The following is a 20018-nucleotide window of genomic DNA, read 5'->3' as shown; positions in this document are numbered from 1 at the left end:
TTAATCCTTACCAAAACCCTTGAGATGGGTAGCATTTCTAATCCTCAAGTTTGTCTTCATTAAGCATTAAGCACAATTAATTCACCAGACTATATTTACAACAAAAACCCCCCCAAAACCTGAGCTAAAGTGAGAACTAAGCTACCAAGAATCAACACTTGAATGAGATTTATTTATCTACAGAATATGTATTTATCACTCCAGAATATGTTTCACAAAGAAGACTGCAAAAACAGACAATGCTTCTGCCTAAATCAAGGTGCCTAAGAATTTATGCATACCCCTCCTGCCTTCTTTAGTTCTAATATGACTTTCAAGTAATGTTGTACTGTAATCTGGACTTTACCAGGGAAAGAGAATGGGTCTATCCGTCAACCTTAATACCTGCTCTACCTGGAAGTTTGATTCTTCATTATAAACGAATAAGTGACATGAATAAACTGATCCTAGTTACTCGGAAATTAAAACTAACACTAGGCTGGTGCTGCAGCTCACTAGGCTAATCCTCCGCCTGTGGCGCCAGCACTCCGGGTTCTAGTCCCTGTTGGGGCACCGGATCCTGTCCCAGTCGCTCCTCTTCCAGGCCAGCTCTCTGCTGTGGCCCAGGAAGGCAGTGGAGGATGGCCCAGGTGCTTGGGCCCTGCACCCACATGGGAGACCAGGAGGAGGCACCCGGCTCCTGGCTTCGGATCGGCCAGAGTGGCCATTTGTGGGGGGTGAACCAACGGAAGGAAGACCTTTCTCTCTGTCTCTAACTTTGCCTGTCAAAAAAAAAAAAAAACAACTAACACTAGATGAAATTTCACAAAATCAATTTTTGGAGTCCACAAGCTGAATATTCGATGAGAGATCATGGCAGTCATAACCTTACATTACTGGACTTTGCTTGAGGAGACAGCAAGTTTCCCTTCTTGGACATTTTTGTTGTTGTTGTTCTTTCTTTATTTTCATATATTTTAGTTTAAGACAACATTACTAAATAAACAAAATCTCCATATATGCAACAGTGAAAATAATCACCGCTCATCCCTTTTAGAGGTTAAGGAAGAGTAAAATGCCAAACAAATATTTCAGGGAAACGTTTATCTTTCAATCTTTCTTTGCCAAGTAAGGGCCATAAAAAATAATGGATATTAAAGGAGGGAGAAAAAAAGGAACAGTAATCTCATTGAAATAGTCTTTAAAAAAAAAATTAGGTAAATGTAGCTTTAAGGAAAGCCCACTAGACAGTTTATTTCCCTCACCTCAACAGTTAGGGCCCAGAGGCAAATGATCCATCTGAACAACTTCCTGAGAAAACTGGGGACAAAGACGAGTTGACCACTTTTCCTAAAAATCACACAGCAGTTTCTCAAATCTTGGTTTATTTCCAGTATGCTGATCTGACTCCAGGACTAGTTTCACAATAAAAAGTAAACTCTGCTATATGTTCCCTCTATGTCCTCCTTATCTGATGTCACTGTCACCACTGGGTTTGGTTTTTGGCCTTCCACATTATGCTGGAATATCATATTTGGTATGATTTCTGGCACTGTAGCATAAAAAGATCAAAGTCTGATGAATAAGTGAGGCTGGTATAAACTAATAGTTTCCAGAAGATCGGATGCACCTGGCAACTCTTTCAGACTTTCTGGCTCAACGACTCTATGTTCCACAGGGCACTGGTTTCAAAACTAATCAAAAGGAGTTCAGTCATAAAAATAATTTTTAATCCCTCATTCACAACATGTCAGAGACAAGGAATAAAAGGGGTTTTTGTTTCTTTTTGTGTGTTTTGGGAATGAAGAAAAACTATAGCTATTTAGTGAAGAACACTTCTTAGAGGTTGTGGGTCTTAAAATGGGCTGCAGCAAACAGAAGGTATGATAAACACACAAAAAAACGTGAAACCCATGTTCAATATTAAACCAGCATAAGGTTCACTCAGTTACTCTGTAACACTAAAATTAAAAAAAAGGAAAAAAAAATTTAAATTCTTTAATTCTTTCTGTGAGTAGATGTCCCCCGTTTCCTGAGAAGCTTAGCTTGCTTCAGCATATACACATAAGAGAATTTAACAGCACATTAGTAATATTTAGAACAGCTAAGGAGAACCTACCAACGCTACTGTAGAAGTTAATACAACTTCATTTTTCTTGTTCTCTTAGACAACAAACAGTAAATGACCTTGTACTTTGCAACATCAAGCACTGTGGTCTTAGCTGCGTCTCTCTGGTTTCAGATCTCTGACTAACCTCTCCTTCTGGGAGATTTTTTCAGCTACATGGGAATGGCTTTTATGTTGACATTGCAAAAGTTACTATATGGAAACTAATGTTAGATTATGTCGGATCTTTATATTTCTGTATGGGATTCTTGTTTATTATCATCATCACTAATTTCAGGACAGGTATCAGTTGGCTCTCAAATTCAAAAAAAAGTCTGACACAATTTTGAGGGAAAAGAATTATTCTTAAAATAGCTGATGGATTAATAGTAACTTGGAATTATCATTATAGAACAAACTAATGTCATTTCTCCACTTATTCAGGCGCAACTATTGTATTTTCTCACCTAGTAATTTATTTCAGCTATGTGAACTTCACTAGGGTAAATCAATTATCACTTACCATTAATAAGCAGAGAGCTATCGGATCCTGGATATGAATAGTTTAGACGACCTGAAGGTAAAAGAAGGCCGTTACTAAATTAATTTTTTTCATAGATGTTTTAAATTTATTCAATGACAGAGCTGAACTGAGTGCTTTTAATAGCCAAAGTATTTAAAAAGCTGTTGATGGGATAAAGCTGTTGTACTAATGAACACAATGAATCAATTAGCATGTTCACCAAAATTCAAAAAAGGAAAGTTTGATAGTGGGAAAATAAAATATCCTTCATATTTGACTACTGTCATTCTAATTTCCAAATCCTCATCCAGGCAATTTCCTTTAGACCATTAAGTTCTCACATCAACTCATAATAGCAATCTTCACATTTTTGCCCATAAGTGTGAAATTTTTGTTCATTTGGGTAGTCTGGTACTTTTAAAAAGTATCTTACAAACAGTAACATTTTTCTACGTGGCTCCTAACAAAAGTGCCAGGTTTGTGGCTACCTGTACAAGACATGCCAGCAGGCTTAATTCAATTTTCAGGAAATAGATATCAAAGGTAAAGAAGGACATTTCATTGGACTCACACATAATGGAAACTACCAAAAGCCCACAGCACAGTAGCCAGAAGGCAGCAGGCACTCAACAACTCATGAGTTACTTTCCTTCCAATTTTAAAATGCCTCAAAATATAGTTTTGTGCCTAATTGGACATCCAAGGAGTCCCTCAAAAAAGAATTTTTGAAGATACCAAAATTTTTGTTTGCTGAAAAATGGAGCTTGAATTTTTGTATACTTAAGGAATTACATTTCTTTGTGGAAGAATTTCTCTGTGTATCTGGACCATGTAGTTCTATATTGACTTATAAAAACAATTATGGCAACATCTTTAAGTCTCTATACTCCACATGCTTATCCAACCACCTTTAGAAGAGCAGGGAGCCCTCAACAAATCTTGCTCACGTAGGGAATGGATACAGGAACTTGACTATCAATTGTCCAGCACTCCAAATAAATCAGGAGTAGTGGCAGAATTTCAAACAGACTCAGAACTACAAACATTCTTTTAGGAAACACCAGCCTGAATTCTGACCTCACAAAGCCATAACTCTCAAAGGCAATGGAAACACAGATGAGCAGAGGTTCTCCCACACCTTGAGGCTGGGGCAAACCTTCCAAGATGCCAACAAGACTCTACTTAGTTCCACCGAACACTCTGGAAACCAGAGTTAACAGGCAGTCACATCAGTCCAACAGCCACACAGTAGTAACTGCTTAGAAAGGAACTTGAGGCCGGCGACGCAGCTCACTAAGCTAATCCTCCACCTTGCGGCGCCGGCACACTGGGTTCTAGTCCCGGTCGGGGCGCCGGATTGTCCTGGTTGCCCCTCTTCCAGGCCAGCTCTCTACTGCGGCCAGGGAGTGCAGTGGAGGATGGCCCAAGTACTTGGGCCCTGCACCCCATGGGAGACCAGGAGAAGTACCTGGCTCCTGCCATCCGATCAGCGCGGTGCGCCGGCCACAGCACACCAGCCGCGGCGGCCATTGGAGGGTGAACCAATAGCAAGGAAGACCATTCTCTCTGTCTCTCTCTCTCTCACTGTCCACTCTGCCTCTCAAAAAAAAAAAAAAAAGGAACTTGAGTGCTTCAATGTCTTAAAATCTTATTTCTTTGAAATAGTCTTCACAGAAATGAATTCATGTCATGATAATGAAAAAAATTCTCTGTTGTCAGCAACTTTCAACCACCTCTAAAACAAGGAGCCTAATTTGAAACAAAATCAGAACTTTATAAATTTCTTATAGTTTTTAAAACCAAAAATGATCTTCCAAAATCTTTCTCACTATATATACATATGTGTATATATATATATGTATGTATATATGTGTGTGTATGTGTGTGTGTGTGTGTGTGTGTATAGTTAATTGTTGCACTTGAAGTTGCAGCTTTCTTCCTATTTAAGGAGTAGCAGTAGGGGCAAAAGAAGGCAAAAATTAACTGATATTTCAGTATCTTCCTAAAATTCATCTTCTTTAACGGCAATGTATATAGCCAAGTATCCAAATGTAGTGAATTCCATCAGAACTGTTTTAATGAAAGCCTGGATCTTAAAACTTGTCATAAGAGTATTAAAAAGGGGAGGGGTGCAGATTTGAGAGTGTAGGAACAAGAATATGATCTTAACTGCTAAACAGTAGGTGGAGAGGGGAGTACCATTTCTGAATCACATCACTCAAAGTAGCAGTTGAGTTTTTACACAGGAACAAATGAGAGTGCTTCAAAATATTCATGGGGAAATGGAATTAAAGATAAGTTTATTTTGGTACCAAAAAAAAAAAGTCATGCTTTTTTGTTTCATAATATGCATTCTCCATGGCCTTTCTAAACACCACTCATATGCATAAAATTTATAACTGTAAAACTCTAGTACAATAAAAAGTGAACTCTGCTACATGTTCCCTCTATGCCCCCCTTATCTGATGTCACTGTCACCACTGGGTTTGGTTTTTGGCCTTCCATATTATGCTGAATGGTCACACATTCTACTTTCATTGATCGTAAAACATTTTAAGAAGATGACATATGCCAATTCAGAAACAAAAATATTTAATTATATTAATTAGTGTTAAGGATTAAAAGGAAATGAGCTTTTATTTCTAAGGAGAAATGTTTTATTATTTCTAATTTTGTAAATACTAACATTCCAATTGAAAGCATGACTGTTATATAAAAATGACAGTGCCTCATAGTTGATGCCATAGAATGATAATTAACAGTGAGAATCAAAAAAAAAAAAAGACAAATTATCAAATGGCTAGCCCAGTTTAATAAATGAAGTTCCACCTTATCAGAAACTCATCTTAAGAGAGCGAGCGAGCCAGCAAGCCAGCATGCACATAACTATTTTAACTTGACAGGCACAAAAATATTCTGAAACGCAGCTGAGAGTCTGCCACACTGTACACCTCCTGAAGATAGCCCCCAAGGCAGGTAACCTTGGACACTTTTCTACTTCCTACCTTTCTGAATACAGTAATTTTACCCTTCAGCTAAGATACAATATGACACTGAAGAGTCACTGAACAATGAAGTGATACTTGTTTTTAATTTTTTGACCTGACCTTGTGTTAAGATACATGTCAGGCTGAAATCAATTTGGGTCTCTGAGTGGCAAATACATTTGTGACACTTTGTTAGTGAGTAATTTTTTTCTGCTTCAATTTTAAAATAAAACAGTGATATTTGATAACCTTGCTGGAAATCTCCCAAAAGCTCCCATTCTAAATGCCACAAGAGTTTAAAGTCTTCTACAAGCCTTTCTCTCTCCTTGCACTCCCCTCTTTTATTTCTGTTCTAATGTCTTTTCCACTCCATGAATGCCAACTTACACGGACATTTCTGCATTTTCCTATTCCATGGCTGGCTTCTGACAATCACCTGCCACAGCTGAGGCAGTGGCCCTCATTTCATGTTCCCAATGAGTATTTTTGTGTGTAGTATTTATAAAGACTCACTTTTTTAGAGTTTTAGGATCACAACAGAATCAAGAGAAAGATATAGAAATGGCCCATATTACTCTTGCACTCACACATGAATAATTTCCCCATTATCAACATCCCTAACCAGAGTGGTTCATTTGTTAAAACTTACACTGACACACCATTATCACTTACATCATTTACAGTATCACTTCATCAATTGATACTGTAAATTCTACAGATCTGGATAAGTATTTATGGACATATAACTATAGCCACTATTAAAGTATCATACAGAGAAGTTCTAGTTCCACTACCCTAAATATTCTCTATGCTCCACCTATTCTTCCCTCCCTACCCCCAGACCAACCCCTAATCTTTTTATTGTCTCCATATGTTTGTCTTTTAAAGAATGTCATATAGTTGCAAGCATAAGCAGCCTTTTTTGATTGACTTCTTTCATTCAGTAATGTGCATTTACATTTTCTCCATTTCTTTTTGTGGCCTGATAGCTCACTTGTTTTTAATGCTTAAGAATACTCCGTTTGTCTGGATGGACCACAGTTTATTTATCCATTAACCTAGTGAGGAGCATCTTGACTGTTTCCAAATTTTGACAGTTATGATAAGACTGCCATAAACATCATTTTGCAGATTTTTATGTGGACATAGTTTTCTGGAGGGTTTTGTTAAAAAAATTTAAGGTTTGCCGGCGCCGCGGCTCAATAGGCTAATCCTCCACCTAGCGGTGCTGGCACACCGGATTCTAGTCCCGGTCGGGGCGCCGGATTCTGTCCCGGTTGCCCCTCTTCCAGGCCAGCTCTCTGCTGCGGCCAGGGAGTGCAGTGGAGGATGGCCCAGGTGCTTGGGCCCTGTACCCCATGGGAGACCAGGAGAAGCACTTGGCTCCTGCCTTCAGATCAGCGCGGTGCGCCAGCCGTGGCGGCCATTGGAGGGTGAACCAACGGCAAAGGAAGACCTTTCTCTCTGTCTCTCTCACTATCCACTCTGCCTGTCCAAAAAAAAAAAAAAAAAAAAAAAAAAATTTTAAGGTTTGTCTTCCACCAGAACACCTTTCCAAAAAATGAAGCCTCTTTTTAAATTAAATTTTATTTCTAGCTACACAGCAAATCCAATCAATTCACATATATCTTACATAAAAGGCTCCCCCACCCCCACACACACACACATACACACACATAAACAGCGTTTAGGAACTAGGGGTTTGTTTTTGTTTTAGTTTTTGAACCTAGGCATCTTGATTTTCCTGCTTGGGCACCAGATGAGCATTCAATAAGTTCATTCTACTTCAGTTAAAACAGCAGCATTTCACAAATGAATAAAGTATAGTAAAATAAAAATAACTGATATATCTGAATGTGAATATAACTCAGTGCCTATCATTTTGTTTGGCTCATTTTTTGATAACTTATCCATATATAAACATAACGCAGATCTGGCTTTTTGAATTCCTCAAGGGAGGAGAGTATTAGGATTTGGACAAAGCAATCTATTTGGTGGGTAAAATTCAATCTTTAAAGGCTCTTAGTACTGATTGTTAGAAATATAAAAACCAAAATACTGCCTTATCAGCAGCCCTAATTTTAAGAGATTTTATAACAGGAAAAGTAGTTGTCTCTAGAGGCCAGCTGTGGCATTCTGAGCCAGGAGTCTGGCATACATCATGCAGAAGGCATAGGCTATATTTGGTGACATGACTCAACTTAGCCAAATATAGGCAACTGATACAGTGTTACTCTGGGGAAACATACTACCAAATTCTACAGCCTAGAAAACATCCAAACACTAACTAGGCCAATTATATGTTGAGCATTTGTGAGCTGGACAGAACCAATATTTACCAAACAGAATGATTTAAGATTAGGTGTAGGGGAGGAGGTACTCAAAAGAACAGTATGTTCTATATCATATTCTTTTAAGCCTCTAACTAAACCAACCTGGTCAAAACCATGAAAGGAGCAAAGACTAGAAGAAAATAGTCATATCAGTAGTAATTACTTTCATAACTAGATGAAGTAAAAGTTACTTTTCAAAGAATAACCTAGTTATTGCTGCTGCTGATTCATCAGGAAATGATAGAAAAAATGCTGTCATTTCAAACACAAACACAATGAAATATCAAATGTTTTACAGTACTATTAGATTTCCTGCTATGACCTTCTCTTTTTCAGACATACTAGCATTGTTGTTGGCATGGTATAGGCCAAGGAACAATAATAGGGAATTACCATTTTTTTTGTCCAGAACAAAGTCATGTAGTCCTATAAAGTGACACACACAATGAAATTCTAAGTTAACTGGGTTTTTTATTGACTCACACTGTAAAAACTTACCTACACTAAAGGAAATGGGGCATGGAGGTGGGGTGGGAGGGAATCTTCTGTGAAAACCTTTAAAAACTGTTGAACACATGTATGTATATACACACATACATACACTAGCTGTTTAATCAAAGATAACCCCATATTTGCTTCTGCTGATTTTATTTCATTTGTGTCTGAGTAAATAACAGCTATACTGTCATAAACTTTTAAAGGAGGTACTCCACCTGTACATCTTCTATTCTTACCAATCAACACTGTTACTTGCAGCAAGATGGCACTGAGGTGACCCTTGGACAATGCACAGCAAGGCTCAAGAAATGTGAAATAAGTTCAAAGGGTCTGTATGCCAACTCTATACTTTACTTATACAAATGCAGAACACATGTCAATATAAACTAATAAAATTTATTCAACATATTCTATAATTTTATAGACAATTATTAAATCAACCTAGTAATCTAAAAATAACTCCCCAAATCAAAATCAGTTACCTTATTCTATTCTCCTGACCTACCTATACATCAATCAACTTCTAATAAAGACATTTCCAGGCCAAATTCATGAAGAAGCTGGCCAGAACTATTATCAACTGGAGAGTTTACGTGCTCCCTTCCAGCACCATTTAAAATTCATTCAACAGAATGTAAGCTAAACACAATCCCTCTCTGGGAGAGATTTGGCTTTCAGTTTAAAAGCCAGGGTTTATAAAAATCCTTAAATCCATGTCCTCTTCTATCCCTTCACATTGCCATCTCCCTTTCCATACTATGCACTCCAGTCATTCAGAACTACTGGCCCCTTACTGCTGGCCTCTGAATGTCCTCCTCTCTGCTCCCAAATGTCTCACCACACAAGATGCCACTTTTTGGTCCAAGTGCTCCCCTCTAGGCCTTATATATTGTATGAAATCTTTCCTGTCCCAAGCCACCCTCTCTCTCATTCAGATAACCTTGTATGCTCCATACAGCACCCTTTATAGCCATTATGCTGCACTTAAGTTACCTATTTTGAGCTATCTCTTCCTCTAAGGCAACAAGATCTTTGAGGACAGATTATGGGTCTTGCATCCCAGAGCCTGGGGCAGAGAAAGTTCAATAACAATTTCATTCATTAATTCATTAGCTAAGCCAGCAACAGTGGTCTCTCTGCCCTGGGAAATGCAATGAAAAAGGGAGAGTCAAACCAATTTTATTTTGTGACCTGGGTCAAGTTATTTAGCTTTACGGAACCTCAGAAAAACAGAGCTATCTTCATATACTTCACAAAGCTGTTGTTAGACATTCTTGAGATAATGAATGTCAAGAAAAGGACTAAAGGATTATATGTGTGTGTGTGTGTAAAAGAACTCTATATGAAGTAAGGTGCTTAATTAATATTAGTCCCTTCCCCCTTCCTAACTATAAGCCAGATATAACAAACAATTCTTCACTTGTGAGAGAAGGAAAGAGAGATTTCTTTTGGCCAGTAAGTCTCAAACTGGAATGTCAAAGAAGGGAGTGGCAATCTGGGAGGATTTTTGCTTTCAGAGTATAAGTTTGCTAGTATCCTTGGTTACAAACAGGGATCCTTCTCTGACAGAGAAAAGAAAATAACTTAATTCCTTACTTTTCTCATAGCCAGACTGGCTAGTAGAAGGATTTCAGGAAATGAAAAAAAAGCTCTAAAAATTCAACTTAATTTTTTTCCTTTTAATAAAATCACAAACGGTCTTCCTTTTGCACCCAAAACTCAAGTTTGATTTTTTGTTGTTGTGATAGGAGAGCTGAAAAACAGACTGTAATAGTGGCAATAAAATTGTAAATTTCCCTACAAGGTAAGTCCATGGTATATGTTACTACATTTCGGGAAAGTTTCATGTCAAGGAGGGATTGCTTTGATTATAACTCAGGGCAGGTGCATAATTGCAGAATCTAAAAGCATCTAAGAAATTCAGGCACAAGGGAATGTCTAGAGAGAAACTAAAAAGGAGCTGACCCAATTAAGGAATTCAAAAGATTTCCTACTGCCAGTAAAGCTAACAACAAACCAGTGAGCAGGAAGGCTATTTTTATCCCTGCCAGAAGCCTTCTGACTCTGGATGCTACATTTAGAGGACAGAGCAACAAGATAACTTGCCTTAAGAGGATGTTATGATACCCGTGATTAATGATGATTTTTTTAAGCTCTAAAAAACTAGGCAGTTTTTATCCAAACTAGATCAGCCTGAGCCAGCTTAAAAAAAAAAAAAAAAAAAAAGAAAAGAAAAGAAAAAGAAAAAAAGTGGGTGATATAACGGAAAGAAAAGTAGAAAAATAGACCAACAATACTAGAAAGCTTTAAAAGTAATTTAAAAAAAAGGGCTAAGGCAGCAAATTAAAATACTCTTACTTTGTAAAAAGCTTAAGAGAAACATGTGTCATAACCACAGGCACATTTTTAGATAAATAAATAAACATAAACAAGTATAGAACTGTCCCCAAGGTAAATGTGATTTTTGAGGAATGTCTCTCCATAGTGACATGAACATAAAAAAAAAAAAATCAAGATACACTTAGGATATACCCAAACTAGGTATATCCTATATACAGGGACCCAAACTAGGTAGCTGTAAATGATTGTGAACTTTAGAGAGATAAGAATAAAAAGTCTAAATAGATTTTTCTCTAACCACAGAAGCTAAGAGAAATTGAGCATGATTTCCTTATTTATAATCATTATTTTATAAATACTACTCTGATAAAACACACACTGATGAACCACTGTCTTTAAAATTGGTTACTGAAACCCAAAACCCAAAAAGCGATTAGCAAAGTCACTGGGCAGCTTTCTGCATACAGACCTGTCATCAAAGCTAACAACCTATCTAATATAAATTCTGATGACCTTTTTGAACCTTACTGAAGAATGTACTGGATTTCATATCTGATTTAAGAAATCCTCCTTTTTTTAACTTTTCAGAAGGTCCAGTCCCTATTTCTCCTAGGGATACTCAAGGATTTACAGTCATCCTCTTATTTACTGGCCTACACAACTAAACGATAAAAAGGCTCCATGAGACTAACAGACTTTGTTTTTAGTTCCTGGTGTGTAGTAGATGCTTGAGGTCTATCTGTTATACGAATGGCTTTGGACTTCACACATACTTTATCAAAGGCAGAATGAAGGTGGGCTGGAAAGGGAGAACACCGCATTTGAATCACTTGGGGAAAAGACATGCTTAAATCCCATGACAGCCCTTGTCAAACACTATCAATGAAGAGAACAAGGCAGCTTGGAAAGGTTCCCTCAGTGATTCTTATCTCCACATTCAATAAAGTAATCTTCAATATGAAAACAGCAAGTATAAGATACAGATTTTTCACAGAAGATGATGCTAAAATACAGATTTAAACTTTGGTATCCAGGCTCTTAAACTGAAATTTTAAAAAGTCAGTAACTACCCTTTGTCAGATAAAACTTACTTAAGTTTCCTTCTGTTTCCCTCTTAAGAGGTCGCACAATAAATACCTAAGCCATTGAACCAGAGCCAGAGGCTAGGTGTTCCTATCTTGATCCTCTGGGTACTATTAACTTGTGTGACTTTACAGAAGCTATTACATCTCTCTAAACTTCAACTTTTTCAAATATAATATGGAGATCACTAAACTCACAGGAGGTTATTATAAGAATATAAAAGTTAGAGATAAAAGGTGAATGCAAGGATTTAGGTTAGAGATCATTATCAAAACAGGCACTAACTAAAAAAAATCATAGAAACCTGTGAGAACTAACAGCCTTTTCACTTGAAACTTGTTAACACTACTTTATATACAGAATATCCGGGTCTACCTCAAAAATGAAATCACAGTCCAGCATTAAAAGAGTCCTTCAATCTACTAGGTACATGGGATATGTTGCTCATATGTTGTGGAGCAGGAATATAAACAGAAGCTAACATGTAAGCTACTTACAAATCTTGTCTTGTGGCTTTAGGCTTTAGTAGTACCTGTCTTCCCTCCTGACAAGAACTGTCATGCTATACAATGCCAGGCGCACCCCTCTTGTCACACAGCTCCTGCTGTGCCTAGCATCGTACAGGATGTACCCTCCACAGCCCATACTCTTAGCCCTACCTGAAAGAGCAAAAAGATGTCTTTAGATGTCAGATATGATGCTCCACGATGCTATTTGGTGGAGATGACCACCTACAATAGGGAAGTGACCTTCTCACTTCTGTCCTCCTCATCACCATTTCCTCTATTAAATTCCTTTTCACATCATTTTATTTTTAAGAAGAAGGAACATTCTCAAAGCAGAGTATAAACAAGATCAATTAGAGAAGCTCTCCAGAACAGTGTTCCCTAAGTTTTTATCTATTAAGATCTAGTTTGAGGGGCCAGCATTGTGGTACAGAGTTAAGCCACCACCTGTATCCCATTTAGGAACTGGTTAGTGTCCTGGCTACTCCACTTTCAATCCAGCACCCCACTAATGCACCTGGGAAAGCAGTGGAAGATGGCCCAAATACTTGTGCCCCTGCACCCATGTGGGAGGCCAGGATAAAGCTCCTGGCTCTTGGCTTCAGCCTGGTCCAGCCCTGGCCATTGTGGGCACTTGGGGAGTACACCAGCAGATGGAATCTCTCTCTTTCTATGTGTCTCTCCCTCTCTCTGCCTTTCAAATAAAAATAAATAAGACTTGATCAAAATGTGTCACAGAGGCTTTACTCCAGGATAACAATTAAAGACTCCCACCCTCAACTCATAACCCAGGAAATATTATAAGCAAAACGATAACCAAAAAACCCTATGAACTCAACAGCACCTTAAAATGTATTTTAATTGCATTGCATCAGCATGCACATGCTTTTGGAAGATAATCATAGATAATCATGCATACATAACTGGAATGTTTGATCACTAAGAGGTCCACAGCCTCCTTGGTCTACAACTGATGAACAGAAACATTTAACAAGGTTAAGTTTAAACAACTGTTTCATAAATACAGTATTTTTAGGCCTCTCACACACAAAAAAACTGCAATTCACAAGCAAAGCCTTCACTCAACTGACTAAATATGTCTGATTTCTGGTTATATGCCTTCTACAAGCTACTCAATATTAAATACTGCCAGACTCAGATACATAACATATTCATGTGCTTTCAGTCATTAAACCATAAAACTTTCAATTTTGTAATTTAAGACTATAAATAATTTCTAGTAGTAATTTAAAGATCATAAAGTTCTACTCTCTTGTTTATAGGTGAGAAAACAAGAGATCTCACAAGAAGTGACCAGCCTAAAACCACATAACTGCTAATAGCAGAGCCAGGACTGAACATGATCCTAAATTATTCCAAATATTTTCCTTTCTATTTTTTAATATGGGGAAAGTCTGCTATGTGCTAACAACTTATGATTATTAGAATGAAGATATCAAATGGCTGATTTAAATATCTCTAGTCAACAAATGCCAGACATTTACTACAGCTAGTACAAGTTAGATTTTCTGTTTTAGATTCTTTATACTTCAATTAATCACAGCTGCTCTCCAGAATTAAGATTTGAACTTTACTGTTGGTTCCTCAAGCACTAAAAAGGGTCCCCTAATTGGTTGATTCCTTCTTCTCTTTCCCCAAAGTATAGTGACTGGCATCTGCCCAACTGGATTCCAAAGAGATGTAAAATTGCTTTCCCTTCAGAGTTCCATTAATGTTCTTAATTGACTGGTTACCTGGTAATGCCTGGAATAAAACAAAGCCTTGCTTTTATAACTGAGTACACTGGTATAGCACTGAATTCAGAATCAGTCAATTAGACAAAAATAATGAAGTCCAACAGTACCCTGGCCATCTCAACATTTTATTCAAAATGTAGTGACCAGCTTCAATTTAGTTAAAAATATATAGCTTTTACAAATTGTACTGCTAAATAGCAACAGATTCACTAAGATTTCTCTCTGCTTTGTTAGTCAAGATGTGGCAACATGTGGGTGAAAAAAGAAATTCACAAATCAGGCACAGACAGCTGATAAACCGATCAACTGCACACAATATTCAGGTAGAAGATCCAAGCTTATCAGGAAGTAATAATTTTGTGGCACAATTGTGAACTGTTCCCTCCTTCCTGTTGTTAAACTTGAGTGCAAAGAAAACTCAGATATTTTTTATGACAATTATGAATCAGGTGGCATTGTTTTCCTCTCCCCCAAAGTCATCAAGTAATACAGTCCAGGATTACATAATAGGATCAAGCAAGGTCTTAAGACATTTATACATAAACAAAGGATTTTCTTTAAGCAGATAGAGTTGTTTTAGTAGCTGTCAGAGAATGAGACAGTAAAAGCTCTCTATACAGTTTTACAGAAATTTTTGGAAGAAAAAAAAAAACAAAAAAATAGTGACACTATCAAAAAGTATACAAATGTTTATATTAATTTGGACAGGAAAATGAATAACCTGGATTCTCTACAGATGTTTGGAACTCTCTTTTCTTTTATAAAGTAAAGCAATCCCAAATACTTATCATTGAAAAATTGCTGACAAGGTATACAAACCTTACTACTTAAAGTCATTCAGATTTCATATCAGAATGGAGAATATAACTTTTTGTCTGATCACATGGTAAAACCTATACTTATTAATATATAATATTTAGGATGTCAAGATAGAACCTTAAAGAAAAGCTCTTGTTAATTTTACCTGATTATTGCTTGTTTATTGATCTGTCTGCGTTTACCACATCTAGTTTATTCCTTTACCAATCTCTAACTTTGAATGCGTGTCTAACAAACTTAAGTCACAACAGCCAAACACTATGAGAGGCCTTAGTATGAAGAAAGGTTTAGAATCTTCATCCTTCTAATACGATAAAAAGCTTACTTTTACTTTCCCCCTGCCCTCCCTTACTCTCCCTGCTCACCCAGGTAAAATCAGAGCCTCAATGTTTCAAGATGCCTGTTCAATTTTCACGGATCCCAAATAGGAGTGCCCAGGCTCAGTGCTGAGGATTAACACAAGGGACTGCCTAAGTAACTGCGGACCACATCATGGATGACATAGCCAAATTCTCCCTTTGTGACAACTACGTACACGGTTATCAGAACAAATAAAAACAAAGGTCAAACATTGTATCATAATTGCATAGAGGATACAGAGCAAAGGATCACTGCTTTTGGTTTACCAGTATGTGTATGTAAGTAAATATGACAGATGAGGATCTGGCCAACACACAAGCTGCTTTCAGTATGAACTGAGTTGGTTTCGGTCCAGAGGCCAGTGTGAGAAAGACCTCAAACCAATCTTGTGAGCCTCTCAGTGCTCACTCACATCAGGTTTTCTGTTTTTTTGTTTTTTTGTTTTTTTCCCTCTCCCAGGCATTTCCCCTTTCCTTCCTCCCCTTAAAAAAAAAAAAAAAGAAAAGAAAAAAGAAAGACAAAAGCTGCACCCCCCAAATCTGAACGAGGTATAGTCCTGCTGTTCAAAATCCGTAACTTTATAAATTCTGCCTAAAAGGGGCCATGAGCAATCCATTAAATCTGGATTAAAAGTAAACCAGAAAACAGTCAATTGCTCAAAATTAATAGGTTCTATGTCACTACATCAATACTATCAAAAGAAAACCATACCATACAACCTTGCCCTCTTCATGTCAACAGAAGTTACCCCAACACAGAAGCCCAGGACCCATCCTCTGGCACAACTAAGCCAAGGCAAGAAAAAGACTGTTCAAGATGTTCTGTCTCTGCAGTCAAGAAAGTGAGAGTGCAGAAAGGGAAGAGATACATTCCATCCAGTTCTACACAGCCACACACAAAGTTGACTACAGACAAGTTTAAATTGTACTCTTCTTCCTTGTATCTTACTCCATTACTCATGAGGCTTCTAGAAGAAATGCAATTTTTTAAAAAAGATTTATTTATTTTATTTGAAAGGCAGAGTTAGAGACAGAGAGGTCGTCCATCTGCTGGTTTACTCCCCAAATGGCCACAATGGCCAGGGCTGGGCCAGATCAAAGCCAGAGGCTTCTTCTGGAGCTCCCACATGAGTGCTAGGACCCAAGCACTTGGGCCATCCTCCACTGCTTTCCCAGGCCATTAGCAGGGAGCTGGATCAGGAGAGGAGCAGCAATGAATCGAACCAGTGCCCCTATGGGATGCCAGTGCTGCAGGCAGAGACTTGGCCTACTACACCACAGAGCTGGCCCCTAGTGATACAATTTTCTACTCTCAGGAGACATCAACCACTAACCTGCTACCTTGCTTTAATTACTCAGTATCATCCCAAACAGAGTATAAAAAAAACCAGCCAAGGTCAGGAAAGCTCTAGTCAGGCATGCAGGGCAGCTGCTTTTTAAGCCTAGAGACATCTAACAGTTAAAGATTCTCCAAATCGACCCAAGACATTTGATACTACACACTAGTAATGTCTTTGGGAAGGAGAAATCTGATTGAGAATCCAAGTAAAATTAGTTAGTTGGCATTATCCATTTCTTCATTGTGGTACTTTGCATCATGTCTCATTAAATGTCCCTTAAAGGAAAACGTTCATCTCTTTAAAATGTTGGGGGATAAAGGGGGGAAGGTATAAAGTAATCTCTCAAACTGTCACAAGCACAACTACTGATTTAAATAGGAAAAAGGTTGAATACCTTAAGAAATTATACTCTCCTACATTATTCCTATGTGAAAGAAATCATTTCTATTTCTAATATTAAACTGTTTTAGCAGGGGTTTCTTTAACATTTTATCTGTTCCCAATTCTCTCAAAATTATAATGTATGACATGAAATAAATAAATGACAAAACTGGGAAAGGCGTTATGATATAGCAGGTGAATCTACCACTTGGTATACTTAAATTCCCTGTCAAAGTGCCTCACTACTCCACTTCCCATCCAGCTTCCTGCTAATGTACCTAGGAAGACAGTGAATGATGGCTCAACATCAGTCCTTGCCACTCCTGCCTCCTGGCTTCAGCCTGTGCTTTTGCCAGAACTGGGAGAGTGAACTAGTAGACTCTCCTTCTCTCTGTCTCTCTCTCCCCCTCTTTCTCTGTCACTCTGCCTTAAAAAAAAAAATAATAAATGAGTGTCAAAATTTAGTCTTATATTCAGCAACTTGCAAAACAAGTTTCTAGAGCTATCTTAGTCTACATAAAGTCAGGATCCACATAAATATCTGTTCTAACACATCTTTACCAGCATACAACATCTGTATTCTAAAATACAGAATTAAGTGACTGTAATTTAAAATGCTGGAATATTAAGAGTTTGTGTACCACAAAAATCTTAGTTTCCTGGTTATTTATATTATTTTTTTAAGTAGTTCTAAATTCTTTCTCTACCTATTGCAAAGAATTTAAATATGTATTCTAACAATCATTCTTCTAGTGATATAAAAAATTTCAAATGAAATTAATGAATCAAGTTTTGTGTACTAAACTTTCATCTGCATTTTATGATTTTCTTCTAAAGAGAACATTATAAATTCTTCTGCTTAGCAACGAAGCACAGATGGAATCATCACTTGCCCACTCATTTAAGTCTTTGTTTCAAATTTATAAGAATAAAAAATAGAAAAGGGCTCTAAATTGAATGTGTAAAAAAAATATTAAAAATGTTTTAAAATGCAAGGTCACATTGCCTTTGGCAGTCAGGATTTAAATACACAGCACTTTGGGAATAGATCTACAGCCTTTAAAATAAATCCTGATTAAATGAACACATGAAGCAAGAGAGGCAGTAATGTAGTTAACTGTATAATACGCTCCCCCTACTTATCTCTACATATGCAATAGGTTTCCTGGGCACCATGGAGATATGTAAAAGACTGGCAAGTTAAACAACTTGCCTTTCTGAATGCAATCATTGCTGCTTACTTTCAAACAAAGTATTGCAAATGCCTGAAATTCAAAGGAATTGTGGTAGATATGTTGAGTCCTCCTTTCCAAAAATTGAAAGCAAGATATTGTAAAACAGTATGAGGAGAAAAAGACTTCATTTTCACAATATTCAAAGGAAAAGTATGATGCTGTTCTGACTCGTAATTTAGTAAATTAGTACCTGAAGAACAAGTATAATTTTTTGACAATTATAGATTGCCTTTGTTCTTATCTCATTTTGGCTTTCTAGTAAAATGAAACAAACTGTATTTTGAAGTGTTTTCACATCAGATTTAAAATACTCAACCACTATCATGAAATAGCGAATTTTGTATAATTGTCTGATATTCTGCCTGAAACCTGTTCATCTTCAAGTACTATTTTTTTTGTCCCATTCCAGTGCTGCCTTCCTCTGTTTCCATTCCACGAACTACTACTTCTTGGTATATACCCAAATCTGTTAATTCCCTGCATACACAGGGGGAAAAAAGGCTCCTGAATTTTCAGCAGTCTCTGCTACCATACACTGAATTTAACAGTGCCTCATGAATGTTTCTTTCATGGTGTTTTACCCAAGCTTTCAGAAGACTGAAAACAGATGTACTTGAATGTGATTTAATCTAGTTCATGCTGCTCCATTTAAAATAGGATGTACCAGTATCACAGGTGAGAAAAAAGCAGAATAGCAGTGAGATACAATATTCCCCAAATAATCATCTGGGCATCTGCGTAGTAAAATATTTTCCTGTCCAGGTAAGGAAATTCTTGATAAGCCCAATAATATGTAGAAATGTACAAGCTGCCAGCTGGGAGATCAAATTTCAAAATAGGTCTGAAGCTCAGGCTCTTAGGACACTGGGTGTGCAGTAAAGAAAATGAAATCAGTCTCTGGGGAAGAGCTTCTGTGGACAGTCACAGGCATTGGTTATGGAGTAGGCAATACAAAACTGCATGGATAAAAATAACATACAGACTTGCCAGCTGACCAGAAAAGAACACTGAGATAAGGCATAGGGAGGACCCTTTTCCTCTCCAAAGAGCGAAGATCCTGCACATGCAGAAAATGGCAGCAGCTTTAAAATTCTTAGAAAAGCAAATTTTTAAAACCCTAATATAAAAAGCTATCAAATAAAGGTTCAGTACTCCTTTTGAATATTTGTTTTAAAAAAAGAAAGTTTCCACCAAACCAACTGCAATCAACAACACATTCATAAAGAAATTCAAAAACTATATTTGAAAGTTCCTAGGCATATTAAGCACTTTGTTGATGGCAAAAATAAAATTGTAAACCCGAATACATCAAGAGAGATTTTTTTTTCCCCAAATGCAAAATACAAATTCAGTTTTCTGGCTTTTTAAAAAAATTAATAATGTAGCCACACCAATACATTTGACTTGCAGCTCTTACTTCAATTTTAGGCGTCATTATTTAAACACACAACTGCGTTATTTAGGGGGAACTGCAAATTAAAGATAAATAAATGAGGTCATTTATAATGTTTTACAAAATTATTTTTAAAATGAAACCAAATGTAAATTCTGCCTCCATATGGAAGATTCTTTTTAAAACTACTCTTAAACTATTCACTTTAATTGAATTTTTGTATTTTTTTCTGAGAAGTATACTGTTCTCTACAAGTATGATGCAGGTAATGACAATTTTCTATTTTCTAAGGAGGCAGAGCACTGGAAGAGGTATTTATTTATTTTCTTTTTTTTTTTTTTTTTTTTTTTTTTTTTTAGGTATTTATTTATTTTCAAA

General features: G+C 37.0%; 1 protein-coding gene across 4 annotated transcripts in view; it reads right to left on the bottom strand.

The window, feature by feature from the left end:
* The window catches only part of CPEB4 (cytoplasmic polyadenylation element binding protein 4), a 72265-nt gene that overhangs the window by 27121 nt on the left and 25126 nt on the right, over window positions 1-20018 (bottom strand). For 2 of the 4 annotated variants that reach the window (XM_002710388.5, XM_008255397.4), the window contains exon 3: window positions 2610-2660. The exons of the other annotated variants lie outside the window; for them this stretch is intronic. In XM_002710388.5, the coding sequence (XP_002710434.1) occupies window positions 2610-2660 (51 nt within the window). The remainder of the gene's footprint in view (window positions 1-2609; window positions 2661-20018) is intronic. 4 annotated transcript variants of the gene reach the window in all.

This window comes from Oryctolagus cuniculus, chromosome 6 (genome assembly GCF_964237555.1).
Source record: "Oryctolagus cuniculus chromosome 6, mOryCun1.1, whole genome shotgun sequence".
NCBI lineage: Eukaryota > Metazoa > Chordata > Mammalia > Lagomorpha > Leporidae > Oryctolagus > Oryctolagus cuniculus.
The sequence above is the reverse complement of the archived record's forward strand: the minus strand, read 5'-3'. Positions and strand labels throughout refer to the sequence as shown.